Source organism: Colias croceus, chromosome 5 (assembly GCF_905220415.1).
Source record: "Colias croceus chromosome 5, ilColCroc2.1".
NCBI classification, from domain to species: domain Eukaryota; kingdom Metazoa; phylum Arthropoda; class Insecta; order Lepidoptera; family Pieridae; genus Colias; species Colias croceus.
The window spans coordinates 2,327,958-2,352,899 of record NC_059541.1 but is presented as its reverse complement, the minus strand read 5'-3'; the positions used below and the strand labels follow the sequence as shown (position 1 = coordinate 2,352,899).

Here is a 24,942-nt window from a genome sequence, read left to right as displayed (position 1 = left end):
ATACGTCGAATCACGCGTGGTAGGGATAAGAAAAAGATGGCACGTAACGGAAAAATGTTACACTTTCCAACCCCGATAAAGAAGTGTCACTTCAATAAATATCAAACACTTCACACTAACCTGTATACTGGATTATCATCTCTATACCAGACGACCAGTAACAGACTATCATTGCGTTGTGGAGGCCGGGAGTCGCAGGGCAGATCCGCCTCGCCACCCACTACTGAAGACACGCGGGTTACCGTCCCGGTTACTGAAGATTGGCTTCCTGTTAACAAGTAACAATAATAAATAAAATGTTTATATGTTGACAAAAAGACATGTAAAAATAAGGTAAATTACACGCTTTAGTAAGTAATATTCAATGCAATTTATGAGTCGAAAAGGAATTCATAAACTCCTTTTCGATATAGAATGATAACAAAACTGTTCTTGAGCTTATAATTACTATTTGGAATATTACTTTTATGAACGTTCTATATGTGAATTACGATAAAAGCTTTCGGTCTAATTATTGCTATGCCTAACTATTTAATACGTTAAAATCGATTACTAATGGGTAACATGTAACTTCATTGACATTTGATTTATTTAAATTTTTGTACAATATTATAATCTAATTGTGATGAATGATTTTGAGTGGCCCCTATAGTAGTTAATTCAAATTCAATTTTTAATTAAAATGCTTCATTTAAAACTATGTAGATATATTTTTAAGAGCCATAGAACGAAAGTTTGACCACTAAATCAAAACACAAAACCACCAGAAAACATAATGAGTGTAATCTCATTAATTTTAACAAGCTCGTAGTTTTGTTATATTGGATTAGTTGAAAAAATAACCTTGAAGTTTTAACCAGGTAATTATATTTTTATCATTATTTTTGGTACACAAATTACGCTGACTCGCGAAACCTGATGTTATACAAATTTCTGTGGCTTAATTATTATGTTTCGTAACGTTATTTATTCAAGTAATTTTAGGATTTATATGGTAAACCTTCGCACGTCCTACGCACGTTATTCGCGCGTAAATAAATCTGTATTTTATAGTAGACGCGTTCATTGTGGATAAATCCTAAAATTACTTGAATAATTAATGTACCTATGTTTAATGAAATTGTGTACAATTTTTTACACTACATAATGTTTTTTCGTCGGCCAAGTCACGTCCACACTAATCGGGCAGGGCATATAATTCCAGGAACTACTGGACCAATTTCACTACTGGATACATAAATATGTACGTCATTCCTGAGTGCTATAGTTAATATTATAAACTACAGGAAAACTGCTAGTAAATAACAAGCTTACATTAATGAAATAATTTATTGTCATATCAATAATCAATACAGACAAAGCTATCTTTCACTCATCTAAAATGCGGGTAATCATAAAAGAACGGTCACTTCATTCACCGTTTGACACAATTGACTATCTAAGTCTATAAATAAAGAGGAAGAGCAACGACCCATTACACTCAGCTGAAAGGATTAAGCCCTTTGTCCGTTGGCACTAACAAATTAAATATAACCCAGCTAAAACTAAAATTAAGTTCATTCCCCTTCAATTTAGAACTCAAATGAAGCTTGTTAAACTAGTGTTTTAATAATTAATAGGCAGTAACTGCGTTCGTGGATGAGATATTGTGTATGTTTGGAGTTTTGTGCATTTTGAGTAGTTTTAATTGAACAGGTAAATTAAATTTGAAAAAGTTTTTTGAATATAGAAAAATTAAAAACAAACAACAGATTTACGTATAATTCAGACTATGATGGATAACTGGAATAACACCACACGTTCTTTGAAAATTTATCTACACTAATATTATAAAGAGGAAAACTTTGTTTGTTTGTTTGTTTGTAATGAATAGGCTCATAAACTACTGGACCGATTTTAAAAATTCTTTCACCATTCGAAAGCTACAATATCCACGAGTAATATAGGTTATATATTATCACGCTAAGACCAACAAGAGCGGAGCCACGTGGGTGAAACCGCGCGGCACAGCTAGTCAATAATAATAAAGCTTCAACATTGTACACAACGAAGTAGTAAAATTAAGATTATTAATCATTATCAAAGGGTTAAATTATATTTTACGTATTATGAATCGGTGGTAAATGTTAAAATATATAAACATACATAAAAAATATACAGGCCGAATTGAGAACCTCCTCCTTTTTTGATATGTAATGACGTTTCTAAAGTGCTTCTAGAAGAAGTCCAATTGAATAAATAAATGTTTGAGTTTATGCACATTTAGTTCAACAATGCTTGTTTGTTATATTTTTCATATTATATCAATGATAAAATTATTAATTTCCCAAATTTAAATAAAAGTTCAAAAACAAGAACAGAGTGTTTTATGTTAGAGGCACTTAAAGCGGCGTATTACCTAGATACGTAGTTATAGATTCTATTTTATAGGTCGAATTATTAAGTGTTTCAATTAATTTGCCGAATTTGTTTCTGTATTCTAAGTGTGTTCAGTCAACGTTCAGTTACTAAATAGATATTATGTTCGAGAATCATCTTTACGCTAAATTTCACAGAAGTGCTAAGTATTCAATAGTAAGTAATTATTTGCGTTATATCCAAGACAAACACAAATAATGTCTGCTTTATTTATAATAGTAGAGTTATTCAATATAGCGGATAGTTTTAAGAAGATAAACAAGTCACATAATATTATTTGGATCCCTTTTTATAAAAGGACAGATTTATTATCGAGTACATTAATTACGACCATTTCAATAATAGATTATCGCAGTCAGTTATGAGCAAGCACATTGATAATATCTGTCGTCGCTTTCTCTGTCTCTATGTCCAAATGTATGCTGAAATCTTTAAAACTACACAACGGATTTTGATCTAGTTTTTTTAATAGATAGAGTGATTCTCGATGAAGGTTTTAATATATAATTTATTAGGTTTTCGACATAGTGCGCCAAGCATCGGGCGGAATTTGATTTATTATTCACTGATTATTTCATTTTCTACATCAAGATTATCATTTTACCAAGAATCCATCATAATTTATCAACTATAACCGACCTAGTAACAAAATCAAAAGATACAAAAAAATCTTTTTATAGAACATGATATTCCAATCCATTTCAAATAATATTATCCTGGAATCGAGTTAATCCGTCTCAGATTTTCATTACAGTCACTCACAATAAAGGCAATAAACTCTACATCATATTATGCAGCTTTATACAGTTATGTAAAACGACTTGGGAATGACATTTATTTCATTGATTTAGGGCCAATTTTTCTTTCCTTGGTTAAAATGTATCCGTCTAATAAAGTAGTACACGAACATATTAAAATGTCACCTGTAAACTGTCAAATACGGGCAATTGGAATACATTTTTGAAATGGTATTTAATGGTAATTTAATACCATTTAAATGGTATTAAATGGCAATTTAATACGTTATTCGACGAATAAGTTTTAACCAAGGATTGAAAAATCAGCCCTTAATTATTATAATGGATTGCGAGAATCATGTTTGGTTATTAGTTTTCTTGTTTTATTCATCTGTATAAGACTACATTACTAGACGTGATTTAGTCGTAGAATTAAGAGACACACTCTTAATTTTAGAAAAAAGCACCAATAAATTAGTAAGAATTTATTTTCTGCTTACTCAATTCTAATGTTATATTATCATAAGTGAATATTTATATCAAAATATCAGATAAATTATAAGATATTAATACCACTTATTTCGTTAAAACTAATGTAAAACTTAAACAATCAATTACTTTTTAATACAACAAATCATCTTACACATTGTGATAAAATCGTATAGTCGAGATATAATGCTACGTCACAAATATTTTCTTATAATATTCATTATAATGCATTGTTAATGGAAACAAAACAGAAGATAACCATCATCGCATTATGATAATATTTTACCTTACGATTAAAATGAGTGTATATTGCATAAACGAGTATAAAATATGTGCTCATTTATATTAAAACTAAGACATTATTTCTCCAAACACATTCAAGACCAAAAATAACTATTAAAAATACACAAAAAACTTACGTGTTATCGTCAATTTCACCTCCAAAGCCCATTCTCGTAAAAAGCTACGCGTCTACGAGAGTCTACATTAAAAGCTACGTAATCCCTACGTATGAGTGACGGACACCTTAATATCATCGTTTACGTATAATTATCCAACAGATATAAATTTATAAAGGATAGAAAAAATTCGATCACGAGGCGGGACTTGAACCCGCATCCTTCGCGCCATTCCGGGGCGGATGCCTAACCAACTCAGCCACTCGTGACCCGCCTGAGCAATCGAATTTATTCTATCCTTTCAGTTTTATGTGTCTTAAGGGACACACCGCGCGCCATCTATTGAGATGATTTAACAACCATTTCAACCAATATGAACGAGTGGCTGAGTTGGTTAGGCATCCGCCCCGGAATGGCGCGAAGGATGCGGGTTCAAGTCCCGCCTCGTGATCGAATTTTTTCTATCCTTTATAAATTTATATTTATAAAGCATTTGAATGCCATAAAAACCAAAAAATATAAATTCAAGAAAAGGTCGTGTTCCATCGTTACAATATTGTATTCACTGAAAAGTGCTTCATATTGGTTGAAATGGTTGTTAAATCATCTCAATAGATGGCGCGCGGTGTGTCCCTTAAGACACATAAAACTGAAAGGATAGAATAAATTCGATTGCTCAGGCGGGTCACGAGTGGCTGAGTTGGTTAGGCATCCGCCCCGGAATGGCGCGAAGGATGCGGGTTCAAGTCCCGCCTCGTGATCGAATTTTTTCTATCCTTTATAAATTTATATTTATAAAGCATTTGAATGCCATAAAAACCAAAAAATATTATCCAACAGGTTTTATTCATATTGGTTTTTATAATAACTGCCAGTATTAGTGTTATTACGAATCAAGACAATTTCGAATTCAATTAAAAATCAAATTTTTACTACAAACGAGGATTGCTTAATATTTAAAACATAATCCTACTAATTATATAAATACGAAAGTTCAAAATTCTTTCACTAAAAAAACTACTGAACTAATTACAATAAAATTTGGGTAATGAAAGTAGGTAAGTAGGTAGATATTTTTTGGGTTTACTTTGAAAACGCGGGTGAAGACGTGGGTGGAATTCCAGTATCTAATAACTATCGGCTATCGGTTTATATTTATAGAGAAGCATATAAAGAAACTATATGAATTAACATACATGCCAGTATGTTGGACAGGATAATTATTTTCACATTTTCTTAACGGGTCAGTAGATTTTCCGTCTCCAAAAATATGTTTGAATTATATCATAATTATTTACATTTTTGCTTCAATAAACAAAACTAATATTCATAAAAGAAAAAGATTTTATATTGTTTTTGTTTTCCATACTTTTGCGTTTATAATATTAGTTAGGTAATTGAAAAACATCCACAAATGAAATATGATACGCGGATAAAAATAAATAATAAATACGGAAAGCACATAAAAGGTTGACGTATAGAGAAATATGCAGCAATAAGATAATCCCCTCTTGATGGACGACCAGCTAAAGAGTGGTCAAATACATCTGGTTTTATTATTCCTTTCTCTTATATTAAAAATATTTTAAAAACTCATTTATCGCAGCTTTATTTAGTTTTTAAATTGTATATACTTTTAAGCATTTGACAGAAAAAAATAGCGATACATCTACTTTAAAGTTCTAGAAAATTTTTGTGAAATTAGACAAACGAAAGATGTATGTTGTAAGGTATGTATTTATACAAATATATTTTGGAAATACACAAACAATATACCTACAAAATAAAGTATACAACTCACAAATATATCCCTTTTATTAGGATTCTATTATACAAAGAACTCACGTTCCTTTTATTTGTTTTACAAAGAAAAAACATTAAATTGGTGTAAAATTCATATGCAACTGTTCACAAGTAAATAATAAAAGTGTAGAAGTCTGCGATAGCTATTCATCTGGGACTTAGCATCCTAGAGCGCTGCGTTTATTTTTTATCATAAAATCCAGTAAGCAAAACCTTTGTAATAAATACATGCTTTCCGAGACCCAGCTGTCGTCTGCATCTTTTAACATAATCCTATTCCTTTTAACCTGATAAATACTATATGAAAATGTTTTTAAACGAAAAACACACAAAACAATGAGGAAAATTATAAATTAACTTTAAACTTTATGAGCATAATTTTATGTTTGTGAGGTATAGCTCAGTTTATTTCTAAATGTACGGTATTTGAAGCGATATGTTTTTGATATTTAATTCAATTGAGTTATTTGAGTAAGTACTACTTTATGGACAAGTGATAACTGCGTTAAAAACAACCGACTTCAAACTTGCACTTGCAACATTTACAAATACAGGCAAAAATGCTCATAGAATAAAAACTACTGGGCTTATCCGAATAAAATTTCTATGGGACCAATTAGACACCATCCCGCATCGAACAAAAAAAGAATCATGAAAATCGGTTCAGTTACCTCGGAGTAATCGGTGTACATACATAAAAAAAACATACCGGCCGAATTGATAACCTCCTCCTATTTTTTGAAGTCGGTTAATAAAATTAACACAGTCAGATAACTGTGCCATCCACCTATATTTATCCAATACAAATAATATACCTACCCCGTAAACATAATAATTTTTCTAAACTATGAAAACTGTCACAACCACACAAACTCTCCACTCCAACTATTTACTTGAACTATCTCGAAGTAGAATTTGAATCTTAACATGAATGACGTCACATTTCACGTTTCTCGGATGGGTATTTGTGATGTGGGTTACATTCTTTTATCATAACAGTATTATAATCCCGATGAGGAAACTCTGAAGATAAATACACCCTTGCTGAGACGCAGCTGTCTACTGTCCCTTCAATGTAATATATTATAAGGCTTCGTTCTATTTTGGCTAATATTAACCGACCAATATGAACAGAATATGCGCAATTGTATGTATTGACCCAATGTAAGATAGAAGATGTTATATTGCGTTTTGAGTGATAAGCATGAGATATATTTGCAAACTTAGAATTAACTGATTTCTGAAAAACTTCGATTTACTATAATTTGTATTATAACATTACTTATTTCTCAAAAACCTGTTTTGCTATTATAAAATTTCATAGAATATTTGCTGTGCTAATCCTTATTCTAAACAACTGACCTAGATATTACTAAGTAGAAGCTATAATAAAAGCAACTATAATATTAAATTAATTTTTATTACGTTTTCACAAGTGCACTTTTTCTGAACTTAGTAAGTACTCTCTCTCTCTTGTCGGTCCCTCATGTCTGAGGATCGTGGTCAGCGTTAGGGTTGCATCTGGAGCGGATGATTTGCCTCCATCGGTCTCTGTCCATGGCGTCTCTTACGACCGTGTAAAAGTAGTGGCAGATGAGTTCTTGACTTGGTCTGTCCATCGTGTTGGTGAACGACCACGCGATCTTTTTCCCTCCGTGTTCCCAACCACTATCAATCTCTCTAGATTTTCATCGCCTCTGCGTATCGTGTGGCCGAAGTATGACAAGATGCGTTGTTGGCATATGGTGGATAACCTGGTTTTTATATGGAGCTGGGTCAGGATTGATGCATTTGTGCGTCTCGCAGTCCAAGGTATTCTCAGCATTCGCCTCCAGCACCACATTTCGAATGCATCAATCCTTTGTCTTTCTCGGGCCAGAATTGTCCATGTCTCAACTCCATATAGGAAGATAGGGAAAACTAGGGCTCGTACCAGTCTTATCTTGGTTCTGATACCAATTCCTCTTTTCTTCCAAATGTTGTTCAGACGTGTCATAGCATCTTTTGCCATCCCAATACGCCTTTTTATTTCGGGGACACAGCTGCCGTCATTGCAAATTTGGGCTCCCAGGTAAATGTAGCGATCGACGGTGTCAACGCCAGGAATGTTGAGAGTAACATTTGATAGCTTTCCGGCTCGATCGACTATCATCACCTTGGTTTTCGCTCGATTTACTGTAAGCTCTATATTTTGACTTTCTATCTCTAGTCTATGGAACAGTTCTCTCATATCTTCTGCGGATGTTGCGAGAAGAATGGTGTCGTCGGCATATCTGAGATTCGATAGTCTCTTACCAACGGGAAAACCTTTCTTCCAGTTTTCGATTGTTTTTCTTATAACGTACTCTCCGTATATGTTAAAAAGTGCTGGGGACAAAATACAACCTTGTCTCACGCCTTTCTTTGTTTGGAACATACTGGAACATTCCGTACCAATCCGGATGAAAGAGCGGTTTTCAGTGTACAGATTCTGAATAAGGGCAACGAGGTGATCTGGAGTTCCCATTTCAAGTAGCACACTCCAAAGTTTGTCCCATTGGACGCAATCGAAGGCTTTTGTGTAGTCAATAAAGCAGAGGACCACGGGGCTGTTGAATTCTCTACTCTTCTCGATAATTTGTCGAACGTTAAGTATCTGCTCCCGTGTTCCTCTACCTTTCACAAATCCAGCCTGTTCTACGGGTATTTGGCGACTTAAAAAGTAGTTTAGGCGTCGGTTAATTACATGTACATACTTATTACATGTTATTATTACATGTACTTAGTAAGTAAGAAAACAGTATAAAAATGATTATTTGATTACATTTTTAGTTCCTACTGACAAAGGACTTTCGAACTATCCAAAACTATATAGCACACTATAATTATCACCCAATAATATCATAGGTGAGTCTAAACATTATCAAGGACAAAACCATCGTATGTGGTTTCTTGACGATTTAACGCGGAATCAATTTTGGTTAGTTCAACTCGGAATGTTTAACTTGTGAACTTACACGTGAATTAATTTTCCCACGAATGTTTGGGATACCGTCTTTATTCCGTAAATGTGTTTTTAGTTCGAATGAGAGAAGAAAACCGCGTTATATAAATAACTTGGCTCTTTGTTTCGCCTAATGGTATTGTGTAATTAAACATTAATGTGAATATTTTTGATCGTAATTAACGAGAGACTAATTAACTTTTTGGTGCAAAACGTGCCATTGTGAAGCATAGATAATAAAATAATCATACAAATATTAAACATAATTATAATCGAGAGGTCGTGGGTTCAATTCCCACTCAGGGCAAATATTTGTGTGATGAACAGAGATGTTTGTTCTATGTCTGGGTGATAATTATCTATTTAAGTATATATTTAAATTCATAATATAATATGTATGTTTATCAGCCATCTGGTTTCCATAACACAAGCGAAAACCTTAGTATGATATCAGATCGTATCGTGTGTGAAAAATGTCCTGAAAATATTGATTTATTACTTACTAGCTTTCCACCCGCGGCATCGCCCGCGCAGTCAAAGAAAAACCCGCATAGTTCCCGTTCCCGTGGGATTTCCGGGATAAAACCTATCCTATGTCCTTTCTCGGGTATCAAAATATCTCTATACCAAATTTCATGCAAATTGGTTCTGTAGTTATTGTGATTTGTTAGTTACGTGATTGAGTAACAGACAGACATACAGAGTTTCTTTCGCTTTTACAATATTAAGTATGGATTTATTTATTAATCGAACAAACATATTGTATAACGTATTTATAATTGTATCAACTTTATTTCGACGAAAAACTCCCGAACCGTAAAATTTTATAACAAACTTACTCGCAATATGTACTTAAATGTTATATGAAACGCACCAACTTCATATAAATATGATGTGTCCATAAAACGCGTTTTACGGCTGCGTCTACCACCGATGAAATAAAACCTACATTATATATATTCTGAGCAAAGCATACAGGTAAAAAAACGTGCCACAATAATTATGGCATGTCACGTTACGTTCACATCACTTTCCTAATGGAGGCGTTTACACGCAACTGCATTAGTAGTGAAGCGTCGAAAAAGTTACTAACTTTTAGCGGTTCGTGGAACGATTAGGTAACGCTTTTAGGGTGTAACGTTATATGCTTAGATTACAAAATAAAGTAGGTATAGATGCTAAAGTATAGCATACTTTATGCACATCATCCTGCTGGTACGATTTATTCTGAGCTATATATTCTAGGAGAAATGAATTTGACACGCACTATCTGCCTACCAACCTGCATTTGGCCAGCGTGATGGATTATGGCCTGAACCCTCATAGGATGCCCGTGTCCCTGCAGTGGGAGCATATATTATGGACTGATGATGATGATGAATTTAATACTATCTAGGAACATAAATTAGAGCATACTTTTAAATTTAGATCTTTACTCATAAGGAATGTTCTGGACTGTATATTATTATTATAGAATTTGATGAATTTAACCCAAATATTTATAATTCTTACAATAATTATACAACTTCCCTTCCCATTAAATAAGAAAGGACTGCAGACCTTCAAGGAAACGTTCGGTGCTTAGGAATGCCGTGGCAATAAAATTTATTGTCTGTTTTCTCTTTTAGGGTTGTAATTTATGTAATTCATTTATTGAGTACATTGTCACTTTACTGGATAAGTATATATGAAAAATATGTATAACATTATGTGTTATTATTGATGGACTACATTATACTAAACTCAAACACATCATTAAGTAACAATACGATTTCTATCGCAATTTTTACATTAAGCAGATAACTTTACTATTTTCTCTCTTATAGCATTGATCATGGCTATTAGAACATAATAATATATTTAATGTAGTTACTTTTATTTTCACTCTATAATCTTTTCGGTATGTAAATCAAAGACCATATCTCCAAACATTTATTCCCAAATCCCGCAATTTGGTCTGAATATTGTTCAAAGCGAAATATCTTCACATTATTACACTCCGATATTTTGGCAACTACACAAAGGTTTTGTTTTTGTGGGAACCCCACTAATATTGTCTTCGCTTACCGAGGGTCGGTGTTACGCTGTAATTTCATGTCGTTGACTAATGTTCACAATCTCACGCGTATTTGTCTCTTTTCTTCTTGCACTTAATCCGTATGAGGGAAAGAGATGCGGTTTGTTTGGCAAAAAGTCGTAGCGTAGTTTGTGTGAACTTTCGTATTGTTGCTTTATAAAACATTGTTTAGCTTTCGCAATACAACGTAAGGGAAGTGTGTACACTTAGCGTTATTGACTTTGAATATTGTAAATCGAAAATCGAAACCTAATTAATGTAAAGTGATTGTGTTTGGATACTGTTATTATTTGAAGCGAATAAATAGCACCGGTTTTTCCTGATATTGATTTAAACAAATAACGTCTTTTAAAGATGAAAGTGTTGGTGTGAATAACAACGCTGATGAAAACTTTCTATGTGAAAAATATAAATAATTATAAATAGATATGTATCAAATATATAAATTATAAATATATCATTAATTATATTTGCAAACTATTAATTAACTTTAAAAAAAAATACGAACGTGAACTGAGCAGAGCTTTTTTATACGCTGCTAGCTCGCATTTCACCCGCATTGTTCCGCTCCTGTTAGTCTTAGCGTGATAATATATAGTGTTCCTCGATAAATGGGCTATCTAACACTGAAAGAATTTTTCAAATTGGACCAGTAGTTGCTGAGATTAGCGCGTTCAAACAAACAAACTCTTCAGCTTTAAAATATTAGTATAGATGACAATAGTATCGTTATCGTTAAATATCACTGGTTTCACAATACTTCACAAAAAACTAATCCAGAAAAAGACGTAGAAAACGTTTGACAAATCAAACCTTAGTTCTGTTCTTAACTACCGTTCATAAATACGTTTATTTAGTCGTCCAAAAATACCACAACACAATGATCTAGGCCAATGAAAAAGCTACAAGAAGGTAAAGCCGCGTCAAAGCCTGCGTCGTAAACTGAGTTATAACAATAACCTGTAATTTGGAGGCGCGAATAAAGTTCAGCAAGTTAGCTCTATTAAGATTTTAATCCATTTTCCTTTATAGCCCTTTATTATGAATACTCCAGCTATAATTTTTAAATATTCCATGATTAATGTACTGCGCTATGGTGAAGTGTTTGAAATTTATCGTATAATCAAGTCTAGTTAATAGAATTTAAGGCGAGGTTGTAAACCGTGACTAATCCACTTTGAGAGCTACCTATTTTTTAAGCGTAAAAAAACGTAGGTCGGAAAGACATGGGATATTTATAGCGTAACAAGGTATTCGATAGTCTATATATTATTATCATTATTAAAAAAACACGTAGTATAAAGATAACTTCTGTTCATCTCTCTATTAATTATTATTTACTTGTTTTCCACCCGTGGTTTCGCCCGCGTTTTCTAAGAAAAATTCGCATAGATCCCGTTCCCGTGGGTTTCCGGGATAAAACCTATACTATGAGTTAATCCAAGTTACCCTCCATATGTGTGCTAAATTTTATTGTTATCTAAGTTCAGTTGTATTTATGTGAAAGAGTTACAATCATACATACAAAATTTCCCAAATTATAATATTAGTAGGATTATTTTCATGTAGTAAGTAGCGATGCGCAATTACTGGATTGGCTTTGTTTATATCTCACGAAGAAACGTGTATGAATAAGTCTAGTCCATTGTGCTATGTAATCTAAATGAAGTGATTTGCCAAGTTCTCAGAAAGCTAGTATTTATATACTAAAACAAATAAACGTAAGTATATTTAACAAAAGAATTCGGTTTTATCAATGCTCTTTTTATAGGTCAATTATTATAAACGTGAAAAGTTAATTAGTACTAAAATGTAGCAGAATGTTTCTTATATGAACGAAACAATGTAACCTTATATTATGACGTATCAAGTATTTGTTCGACTAGTTTTTTGTTGTTTTCTGTAAACACAAATTGACATAAGAGATAAATGGTTCGTATTGTTTTCAACCAACACTGTATAAAAAATAGGTCACATTGAAAAATATATTATTGTTGTCTATAAAATTATATTTTTAATTCGTCTTTGTGTTTTTAAATTAACATATTTTTATGGTTTTCGTCTGTAACCCCCTGTAACAAGTGACACTTAAAAATTTTAAGTTAATCTTTATATATAAAAATGAATCGCAAAATGTGTTGGTAAGCGCATAACTCGAGAACGACTGAACCGATTTCGATAATTCTTTTTTCATTATATTCCTTGAAGTACGAGGATGGTTCTTATGTATAGAAAACATAAATATGTACCGCGGGCGAAGCCGGGGCGGACCGCTAGTCTCTAAATATAATTCGATACAAACACACTTGCAGGTTTAAAATAAACAACCCATGTATCTATTTGGACAATCGATTCCATCGAGCATCCAATAAAATTATCTGTACAAATATTCGGTTTTCGCTCTAATCAAAAGCTAACAGCGAAGGCAAATAGATTAAGTTTCTTGCATTCATCGAGCGAGCATAGCGTGATATCGTTTAGTAATTACGTGCTCGTAAAAAGCGTCTATTAGGGTGACTATGAGAACAGTTTTCGATAGATTATATGTAAAACAAGGACATTATTACACTATTTGTATTTTTTTTTTAGATTTGTCTCGTTATTTTGAATAAATTAAATTTACTGTTAAGCTATTGCATAGCTTCTATCGCGGGCCGCGAGCGCCGGGACCAAATCCAGAAATTGCGTAACGAAAAACCTCACGCTCCCCACTCCGACAGGCACGGAGGTGTGGTTTGAAGGCATGCTATGCAATAGCTTTACCGCGGCAGTCCCCGAGTGACACACGTATTTTTTTATTTATAAAATATTTCTTAATTATTACGGTCTTCTGGAACGTAGTCAATTAAATCACATTGACGTTAGTTTTAAATTTTTAAATTATAGAAAAAATCTAAACCTCTCGCCTTGCCTGGTCGATGCCTGACATCTCGCCTGGCAAAGCGATGGACGCGGGTTTGAATCCTGCCTCTTGACATAATATTATTATTATTTGGAGCATAATTAACATAATTATTTTTGCAAATTAAAAAACGTAAAATAAAATTCATAACCTAAAACAAACGAATTATTTGTGAAGGATATCAAGTTAATTCAAAGGCTTTATAAAATCTGTATGTGTGTTCTTTATATAAAGAGGAGTTAACGTGGTATTCCAATTGATACCTCTATTTGATTCCCTCAGGCTATCCTGACTCATACAGATAAGCAATGTACTGCATTTTTCATTTTGTATCTAGAAGGTAAAACTATTTTATCACTATTTGTAACAATTGTTGCTGCTATTCAATTCTAAGTGTTATAATTTTGAGTGAAAACATTTTTAAATCCTTTTCTACGGATTTAAAACGCTGAATATAATATGTATTCAGGGATTTGGATCGGACTTAAAAAAACTTTTTTTTTAGACTTTATGCTTTAAAAATATATGTAGGTTATCAGATGAATTTCGGATGTAGGATTATTCGGTAAAATTGTGAATACCACTTCAGATCATCGTTTTATTGTAAATGTCGTATTGTATGAAAAGATACAGGTTTGATAATAATAAAAACATTCATATTTGTTTTATCAGTCACTAGGTACGAATTCATTTCACTTTATTGTATTAACCTCGGAATTACCCTTATGCATTTAAGTAACAAATCGCGTTTGAAATCCGTTAAAAAGTCTTTTGATTCTCTCTTTATTTAATTTCAAAAAATGTCTGTTTTTTAAAACGTTTGGTAACCTCACTCTATTTCCTGTTCACTACAGTAGCGGCTGCATGCAAAGCCCCAATCTTACGATTTCGTTTTCGATAGAGATGTTAAGGAAGTTTTGTGTTTATGATTGACCTAATATTCAAGGGAAATGGCGATAAATCACATGACTTCTAATTCGACGAATTCGTTCCTATTAAAGGTTAATTATTTCTATGTTATTGCCATTTCTTAACACGTATTCTAATAAATAGGTAACTGTAAAATAGTGTGAGACACGTGTAACTTTTTGGCTTCGGTTTCTTCTAAGAATTTTCATATACGAATATAATATAGGTATGGAAATAACTTTTTCGTATTTAAATTATGAGAAATAATTTCCCTTAAAATGTTGGACCTATCAAAGTGGGAATAAATTTATTAGATTTTGTATTCCAAATGGTTAAACACTAAAAACGTCTTTAGTTTTTCTATTAAGCGTCTTTCACTCTCATTCATTTACTCATGTTTTTTATGTAAACTCCAACAAAAATAGGTGATTCACTTTCAGGAAGTTCGTCGTACATTTGCTGTAAATTCCTACACACCAATTAGCCACTATCAATATTGTACATCACCATTCCTTCCATGACCATTCGCTGTCAAGTTCTATTCAATTCCCAGCAGAAAATGCTAATTTATCTAACACTACCAGGTTAAAATGTTTCCACTAGAAAACCGTAAAATTGCATGTTACTAACGCATTCGAGCCGCTATCGACTGAAGTGCTAATTTCGACTGCGATACCAGCATGTAGGGAAATAGGCTTAATTAATTTACATTCATACGTGGTTATCAAATTAATGTGAGTCACGTTATTCGGAAAGAAAATCGTGTAAATGAAATTTAAAACTTGTTCAAACTTTCAGTTAAGTCTATATATATAATATTATTATCTTTGTTAGTCCAAGAAAACCTATTTATTAATATTATGTTGATTAAACTTATAAAGAATCAGATTTGAAAGGTAAGAAACATATACTATTAAAGTTGCTACATAAACATTACTATTAAAGTCCCACGTAATAAGGTAATTTTTCGAACTAAGTATATATCTGAAAGGAAATTGTTAGTTCATTAAATTATTTTAATCAATGTGTACTTACTTGTTACAATATTATAATATAAATAATTATGTCTAGAAATATATTATGTAAAAGAAATAATTAACAAAACACTAAAGATAAATGTAACAAAGGGATCAGACTTTTTCTTGCAGCTGAGCTACCATCATAGCGTTAATATATATTCAGCCCTTTCGTTTTTCTTGAAGCTTTTACGTTGTTCAAGGTTTTGACAGTAACTTGCATTAGAAAAGTTTTAATGTAAAATAATTTGAGTTTTCCCTAATTAATATAGGCTTATTAAATAAATAATTAGATTACGAAATTAATGACTATACAATACACACGATTATTACATTTACTAGCTTACCGCCCGCGGCTTCGTCCGCTTTTTCTAAAACCTAATAAATTATATATTTAAACCATCCTCTTAAATCACTCTATCTATTAAAAAAAACCGCATCAAATTTCGTTGCGTAGTTTTAAAGATTAAGGCATACAAAGGGACATAGGGACAGAGAAAGCGACTTTGTTTTATACTATGTAGTGATGATATTCCAACTTATCAACTACTATCTAAAGTTATTGCTTCTTGAGGCCAAAATATAATTTATAGCAGTTAACATTAAGTACTGTGATAAATAATATAGGTTTTAAGATGAATAAGTACCGAATAATATCCTATTTTAATCTCCACAAAATATTACACGATATTGCTATTCAATTCAACAAAACTTTGTCCATCTCACGCAATAAATTTGACAGTCATAAAGAAATCAATAAACTGGCAAAGAAATTAACAAGACACAGCAATTGCTTTATGTAAAAACCGTTGAATCTGAAAGCCTATTATTCGTATCGGGTATTACATTGAAATCCCTCTTACGATTATAGCCAGCATTATGTTGATGTAAATATGAGAATGGGTACTTCAAACGAGTTTGCTTATTTGTACGCGTGTTATATTATAGGTAACACTTATTATTAGATGGCTTTGTCGTCGTTTGAGTGGCTTCAAAATTAAAGACAGGGTATTTTAAACTTTTGCAATAAATGTATTGTGGATATTTTATGTTCTCTCTTTATGTTTAAAAAAGAGCGTGTGTACCGAGTACACGTGTTAGAAGTGAAATTTCTTTGGCTAGATTCAAAGATACCAAAATCGTCGACTTACTCCATGACGTGACGGTATTGCCATGACGCCACCTTGAATTTTTACTCATATTATTATGATTTATGATATTTGAGAATATTTGGTATTTAGAACATCAGACAGATATCTGCATATCCTTAAACCTACGTATTTATATTCAGAAAATTTTATCATATCAATATGTACGTGATATCTTTGTAATCAAAAATCAAAATCACTGTCCCAAATTATGTCCTAAAACAACAATTACAATATCAAATAAAAAAAACTTTATTTATTTGCCTTCACAACTTATACTATTACAATAGAACAAAATATGTAAACGTGTAGCATTTACGTTGTGAAGGACTAGTGTCTGAAATAGGTCTGTGAAAGACCTGTAGTACAGATCACTAGCCCCCCTCGCGGATGACACTACTTAAATACATTTATAACTTAACATAATAAACAAATGGCAAGAAGAGAAAAAACAAAACAATAGACTGAACTTAATATCTACTTCTACTTAAAATAATATAGACCTATTAATACGTGACCAGTGTATGTGTAGTGAGTGTTTGTCTGCATGTATGTGTGCGCGTGTAATATGTATGTTTGTATGTGTGGGTGTGTGAATGTGTTAGTTTGTGTGTGCGTCTGCGTGTATGTGTGAGTGCGTCTATGCGTGCGTTTGAATCTTGTCACTTTAATCAAATAATATTCTTGCTATATTTTAATTACATTTTAAAAATCAAACCATATAACTAATTCACGCTAAACACACAACCTACAAGCATCCAAGTTTACTTGATAGATAGGCGTTAGCATTCAACTGTGAAGTACCTCTAACTTGTGGAGCCATTGAGTCAGAATTACAAAGGTCAGCGAAAAGGATGTATGGAAAACGCTTGGTTCTTTAAGACAAACTTTTTATAAAGCTGAGATAAATGTTGGATACTTATGTTTAAATTCTTTGATGTTTATCGTTTATTATTCCAATAGATGTATTGTACCAACATTTTCGATGTTATTTATAACAAACTCAGAAGAGCATATTTATTCAAAATAAAGGAATAAACCCAAATGTAATTTTTGTAATAGTTTAATAACACATAAGTGCATAGGTGTAGGTACATATGAACGTTATAAATATGGCTAAGTGCACATATGAACGTAGGTAATAAATATTCAGATTCCGAATTATTAGCCTTTGAGAAATATTGAATTAATCTTATTGAATTACACACACGACCAACACGAATATAAAATGATGATGTCTTATAATTTTATATTATTTATAACACAATTAAAATAGTCAACGACAAACGCTTAACAGACTTAAAAAGTCAAATTACTTGAATTGTCATTCAGAAACAAATGTTTAAAAAGTGTAATTATAGCATTAAGAGGAAAGCACCGATAATTATTTTCTAATTAATGAATATCGAATTCATTAAAGCTATGAAATTTAACGCTCAAAGTAAGACAAGAATATTTCCTTCTAATTATTATTTTTTTCTATTGAGTAGAAGATAAATTAATTATACATATTTAATCCGTATTTCGTTTGATTTAATGTATAGGTTGAATAGGGTACGTTTTTTAACAATTTTCCTAATATAAATAAATCTTTCTAATAATAAATATAATTATTACGAATCTAAATATATTACAACTAGCGGTCCGCCCCGGCTTCGCCCGTGGTACAAATTTCGCAATAAAAGGTAGCTTATGTTCATTCTCAAGGTCTAAAGATTGTCTTTGCCAAATTTCATCAAAATCAGTCCAGTAGTTTATGCGTGAAAACCATACATACATAATTACAAAACTTTCCTCTTTATAATAATATTAGTATATACGAAGATCTCTTTTATATCCGTTGATTGAAAAAACAAGTACTTTTTACCAATTTGTCTTGTTCTTTGCTTTTCTATTAATATTTACTAGGTTCTCTCTGATCGAACGCTGATGGTCTCATTCTGTCTACTCACACCTGTGTTCCACTGTTCGTACCTCGATCATAATATTATATTCTAGGAATATGCATTCAATACGTATACCAAGATGTATATCGTGGAATTAGAATAAATACAATAAATATAATCAGATCATAGAAAATCAATACATACTAATATTATAAAGGCGAAAAATTTGTATGTATGTTTGTAACGAATTGGGTTAAAAAGTGCTGGGCGGATTTGGAAGAATCTTTACAGAATACGGTTATACACTAGAATAATCATCGCGTCGGTATAAAAGTCAATACAAAACGCATTCACACAACGGGGTCACTCATGACGCAAAGGAATCTCGTAATTCTGCATTTAGGTAGGAGGGTAAGAAATTAAATTTGTAACAGTTAGCAACTGCCACATGTTTAAGTATGAACAAAATATCAAAATGTATTCGAGCAACCGATTTTTCAATCTTTGGTTATAACTTACCTGTCCAATAAAGTATTATACGATAATATTAAAATGTCACCTGTAAACTGTAAATACATGCAAGAAGAATACGTTTTTGAAATGGTAGTTTAATACGTTATTCAACGAATAAGTTTTAACCAACGATTGAAAAATCAGCCCTTACTATCTGCATAAAATTAATACGTTCCAAGTTAAAATATTCATGTAACTAAAGTCATGTTCCAAATATTGCTTTACGAGTCGTAAAATTTGATCACACTTGAGATGTAGAGAGCACTCAAATAAACAATATATTTCAAAAAAATATGACATGCAGAAAAGTTGTTCAAGTTTACGTTCATTTCTTCAACACTAAAAATGTAATCCGACCTTTACTACGTTATAAAAATAGATGCTCCATAAAATATCTTCCGTAAGTTGACATAAAAGTTTATACGTATGCGTTTCAATTCACTATAAAAATGCCTAGAATTCAGACGTAATTATATCACCTGTCCAAAGCAGACAATTCAGTGAATAATGAATGGACGCATATTGTATTGTTTTACCCGCATTTTTATTTTTATATTAAAAGCATCTAGCCTATGAAAAGATCAGAAAATGGGTGGCGCGTTCGTTAGTCGCTGGCTTTTTACTTTTTAATGAAAGCCACAAACTGTAAGGACCGTGGGGTTGACATATTTATTAGTTTATTATGCATGAAGTTGGACTTTGTAGAAAGGCTGCGCGGTGGTACATAAAATTATATTGCCTAAACTTCCAACTTCGGTTAAGTAGTGCTGTAAATAATACCGCGACGGGATTAACGATTGCTTACGGACATAGTATGGCAAATGTCCTTTTTCTACAATCTATGCTGATGTTCTGATGTAATTACAACGTTGAATTCATATTTTTGAATGTACTTATCGCATCACGTATACTGAATTTGAATTTTTTAACCTTTTATTTTATTAATGCAAAGAATTCATCTTTTTTACATTTTCAAAAAAATCTTGTGCATGATAAAAAAAATAAGGAAAGATAATGTTCTATTTTTTATAATTTTATTTGCATCTCTCAATTGTTATAATATTTTATTAATGCGTCTCAAAAATATTTTGTTTCACTTTAGATTACTATAGCACCAAATAAATGCACGACTCATATCATTTTTTTTAAGAAAACGTTATTGATTTTAAAATATGCTTCAGCATATTTCCTTACTTTCATACCGACTCCCTCGAGTACATAATTTCTGAGCTTATTTCTACATCGTACTTCCTAGAGACGTGATACGCTTACACGATTATTACAAGTTTAGTTTTTATATTTATACCATACTTAAATTTTTTTTCTCTGTATAAAATATTTCACGATCATAATATTAGGTAAGTGTTATAAAAAATAAACTTATGTTTTACTAGCGGTCCGCCCCGGCTTCGCCCGTGGTACATATTAACGTTTTCTCTACATAAGAACCATCCTCGTACTTCAAGGAATATAATAAAAAAAGAATTATCGAAATCGGTTCAGCCGTTCTCGAGTTATGGAATTACAACGAAAAGTGGCATTGATTTTTATATATATAGACTAGCGGTCCGCCCCGGCTTCGCCCGTGGTACATATTAACGTTTTCTCTACATAAGAACCATCCTCGTACTTCAAGGAATATAATAAAAAAAGAATTATCGAAATCGGTTCAGCCGTTCTCGAGTTATGGAATTACAACGAAAAGTGGCATTGATTTTTATATATTAGATAGCGGTCCGCCCCGGCTTCGCCCGTGGTACATATTAACGTTTTCTCTACATAAGAACCATCCTCGTACTTCAAGGAATATAATAAAAAAAGAATTATCGAAATCGGTTCAGCCGTTCTCGAGTTATGGAATTACAACGAAAAGTGGCATTGATTTTTATATATTAGATTATTGTATTATTTGTAATATGGTTTAATCACGCAAGTAAGAAACAATATTGCATTGTTAAAAAGAAATAATTATAAGATTCCTGTATTATTATTGGAGTTTAAAAACTGTATGAATGTAAGACATCCACAGGGATTAAGGCGAGGATCAAAGCTATGTAAGTTAAAATTTAGTGCGAAGTACCTAGTATTTTTAGTTTTATTTTTAGAACAATTTCATTTTATAAATTCGTATTTATAAATAGGTACAGATATAAAATTGGATATTCTATTCAAAGAAAATTACATCATACCTCACGAATTACAATATACATGCCAGAACTTAGTTGTTATATTTAATACTAGTGGTCCGCCTCGGCTTCGCCCGTGGTGCATATTTCGCAATAAAAAGTAGCTTATGTCCTTTCTCGGGTATCAAAATATCTCCATACCAAATTTCATGCAAATTGGTTCTGTAGTTTAGGCGTGATTGAGTAACAGACAGACAGACAGAGTTACTTTCGCATTTATAATATTAGTATGGATACTTTTAAAGTAATAAGACTCATAAATGCTATGCTTAGATTGTCAATATATTCTCATGACTTTAATTAGTACCTTTAATTTGCAACTAATGAATATTCTTGCATTTCATGGCAATACACAATACCTAGTCTCCAACCTTAGCGCTTACATATACTACGAACTACGTAAATTACACAAATAATTATATAACACCTTCATATATATCAAGACGATTACGACATCGACATTGTTAAAAATGATATTCTATACTCATAAAACTATTAAAATTAACTAATTGTTACATAATATTAACAAATCTTCTTTACTGGTCGTCCAAAAATTCCGTTATTTGCTAGAGTACAAGCGCTCCGAGATTGCTCAACCTACTTACCAAACTTTTCACCAGCGAAAGCTACTTAACGCTTCAGTGACATAGGCTATATTTTTTTACATAGGGTAAAGCTGAGATGATAGAGATTAGAGAGACTATTGAAGTGAAACATTTTAGGCACGTTGAGAGTAAAATTTCAAAGTCACGTCATGGTAAAACCGTCACGTCACTTAAAGCGTCTATTTCGGTATCTTTGAATCTTGCCAAAGAAGTTTCACTTCTGATACGTGTGCTCGGCACACACGCCCCTTTCTTTACGTAGAGACGTGAGCGTATAGAGCGATTATTTTTATTAAAACCTATGATAACACGGAAAATTAAAAAGCACATCAAATCGCCTACAAGTCGTTCACATAGCGTGTACACAACTCGGCGGTATAATACTTAGTATGACTTTGGCTTTCAGTTTTACGAGAGAACGGAACACCGGAACGAGAATGAGTAATTGCACGAAATACACAAGTGTAACACGTTTGCGAGGCTGTTTTAATTGAGCCCTAAATCACACCGAATAACTACTTAATTTGAAATTGTTTTGAGGTGTACTTTTGTTCTTGAGGTATTTTGTTAAGTCATTTTCAACACAGTACCTATGTGTTTGTTAGCAAATATTTGAACTATTAAAGCTTTTATTGTAAGTGTAAACCTAAGTATAAGAATATTGACGTGATAACGTCTTATAATTCGATAGAGCCGGTTGCACGCCCGAAAAAACATGACTCATGTGGCGTTACCTCGCTCTGAGGCGTTCCATGTAAGGCTTGAAGTGCAAGCGAGAGCGCGGAACGTGCGACAAAGAAGCACAATCGGCCTTAAGACGTTATCACGTTCAACTATCGTCAGTAAACCGACTTTACAGACAACTATTTTTTTTTTTAATAAATTATAGATAGTATGGACTCAATCAATCAATAATAACGATTCAATACATATCATTACTCAACAGTAAACGTACTCAATAGTTACTGAATAATGTCGTTTAGTATGAATAATAAATGATTATGAAAGCTCTTTTAACAAGAATAAAATAATCTTTAGTAATGTTTTCAATTTATACTGAGTAATAATTATCTTAAGTAAACCAAATATAAAATGAAATAACTAAACTAAAAGTCGAACGTAAACAAGTAAACAAAAAGTTCTCCAATCATTAAGATTTACAAAAACAGAGATTCTATGAAATCTATTAACAAAAGAACATCAATTTTTCCACTAACTACAAGTTACAGGCTAGCAAATTAGATAGCAGACTCAGGACTACATCGTACAAAAGCCTCCGAAGACCTTGACAAAATACATCTTGAATAAGGCGACCTCGTTAATGCTTACCTTTAGAATTTTGTTGCATTGCCCTTCGTGTGAAAAGCCATTAAGTTGCCATTAAAAAATAAACCGTAACGTGTTACAAGAGGGTGCCTTTTCGCATTGAAACCAGGCGGCTCTAAAGATGCTCGTGGAAAATTAATTTAAATCGTCATGTCTTTTAAGTATACTGTCCCGAGAGTATTATTCATAATTAATAATATTTATGGAGCGAGAACGCTTACTGTAATTGAGTAATCGTTCAGGATGTTACAGAAAATATTCACACATTTTGTGAATGTTTAAATAACTGAGCTTGTGAAATATGATGTTTGTAATACGTTAATTGTGTACAAGAAATAGCTTGTGTATACAATATACGTATAATGTGTTAACAATATTTTGTTTAACCCGCCATTGGTGACCTTATATGTCTGTGAGACCGGGCAGTTAAAGAAACCCAAATATTTTTGTCACCGTTTATCGAATTACACTGTGGTTTCGAGTAGCTGCCTAATTTCGCGCCCCCTACCGCTAGTCTATCCCGTGAGAGAGACGCAGGCGCAGGTTACAGAGTTTTGGCCCCAACCCGGTGCGTGAGACCGGCGTCACCAACTAAGTAAGTCAAATGGTTATTGTGTATTTTTTTTATTTTACTCATTTTGATAGAGCTGTTGTTGTAATTTATAGTTTAATCATATTATATATAATTCTATTATTAGTAAACGTTTTGCTAGATTTGATCGATATTTTACAAGAAATTCTGTGTTTTTTGTTCAAATTGTGAACATTGTCTCAGCATGTCTTACGAAAGAAATCAGCGTCGTCGCGAGGCTCTTTTGCAAGAAGCAGTATCTGATGAGGATAGATTACAAACATCATTGGAAATTGAAACTGGAAGTGACTTCGAACCAGATAATTTCGAACCAGATAGCACGTAGTAGGTACCAACTTGCTCTAGTTGTTTGGCTATTGAAGATGAGTGATTTTAGTATTGTATATTTATTTTTTTGGTCGAAGTATTACCATTTATGTTACTTCATTTTATGTTTTCAATGTCATAAGACTGACTAAGCCTAATTTTATTGTTAAATAATTAAGATTGCTGCTTTATTTTTCAGTTTTAAAAAACCTTTGTTAAAATACTTGAAAATTTTAGTTATTTCAAAGATATTGTCTTATGCTAATAAAAGATATTTGATTTATGAAATACCTATGTTTTATTGACAAAAAAACATCAAATTTTATATCTATCCCAATAAAAAGTAGCATGAACTGTAAATTACAGAAAAACTCGTAGTCAAAAACCCCGGTGCGTGAGTCCGGGGTCACCAACGGTGTAAGTCAAATTCACGTCACCAATGGCGGGTTAATAATCTACACTAATATTATAAAGAGGAAAACTTTGTTTGTTTGTTTGTTTGTATGATTGTTACGAATAGGCTCATAAACTACTGGACCGATTTTGATGAAATTTGGCACAGACAATCTTTAGACCCTGTGAAAGAACAAAGGCTACTTTTTATTGTGAAATATGTATACCACTAGCGAAGCCGGGGCGGACCGCTAG

The 24,942-nt window shown here is 32.3% G+C and overlaps 1 protein-coding gene across 1 annotated transcript in view; it reads right to left on the bottom strand.

Annotated features, from left to right (window-relative positions):
- LOC123692111 (nephrin-like) overlaps nucleotides 1–24,942 on the bottom strand; it is a 148,263-nt gene that overhangs the window by 79,724 nt on the left and 43,597 nt on the right. Inside the window, exon 3 of the mRNA XM_045636755.1 lies at nucleotides 121–268. Coding sequence (XP_045492711.1) covers nucleotides 121–268 — 148 coding nt within the window. The remainder of the gene's footprint in view (nucleotides 1–120; nucleotides 269–24,942) is intronic.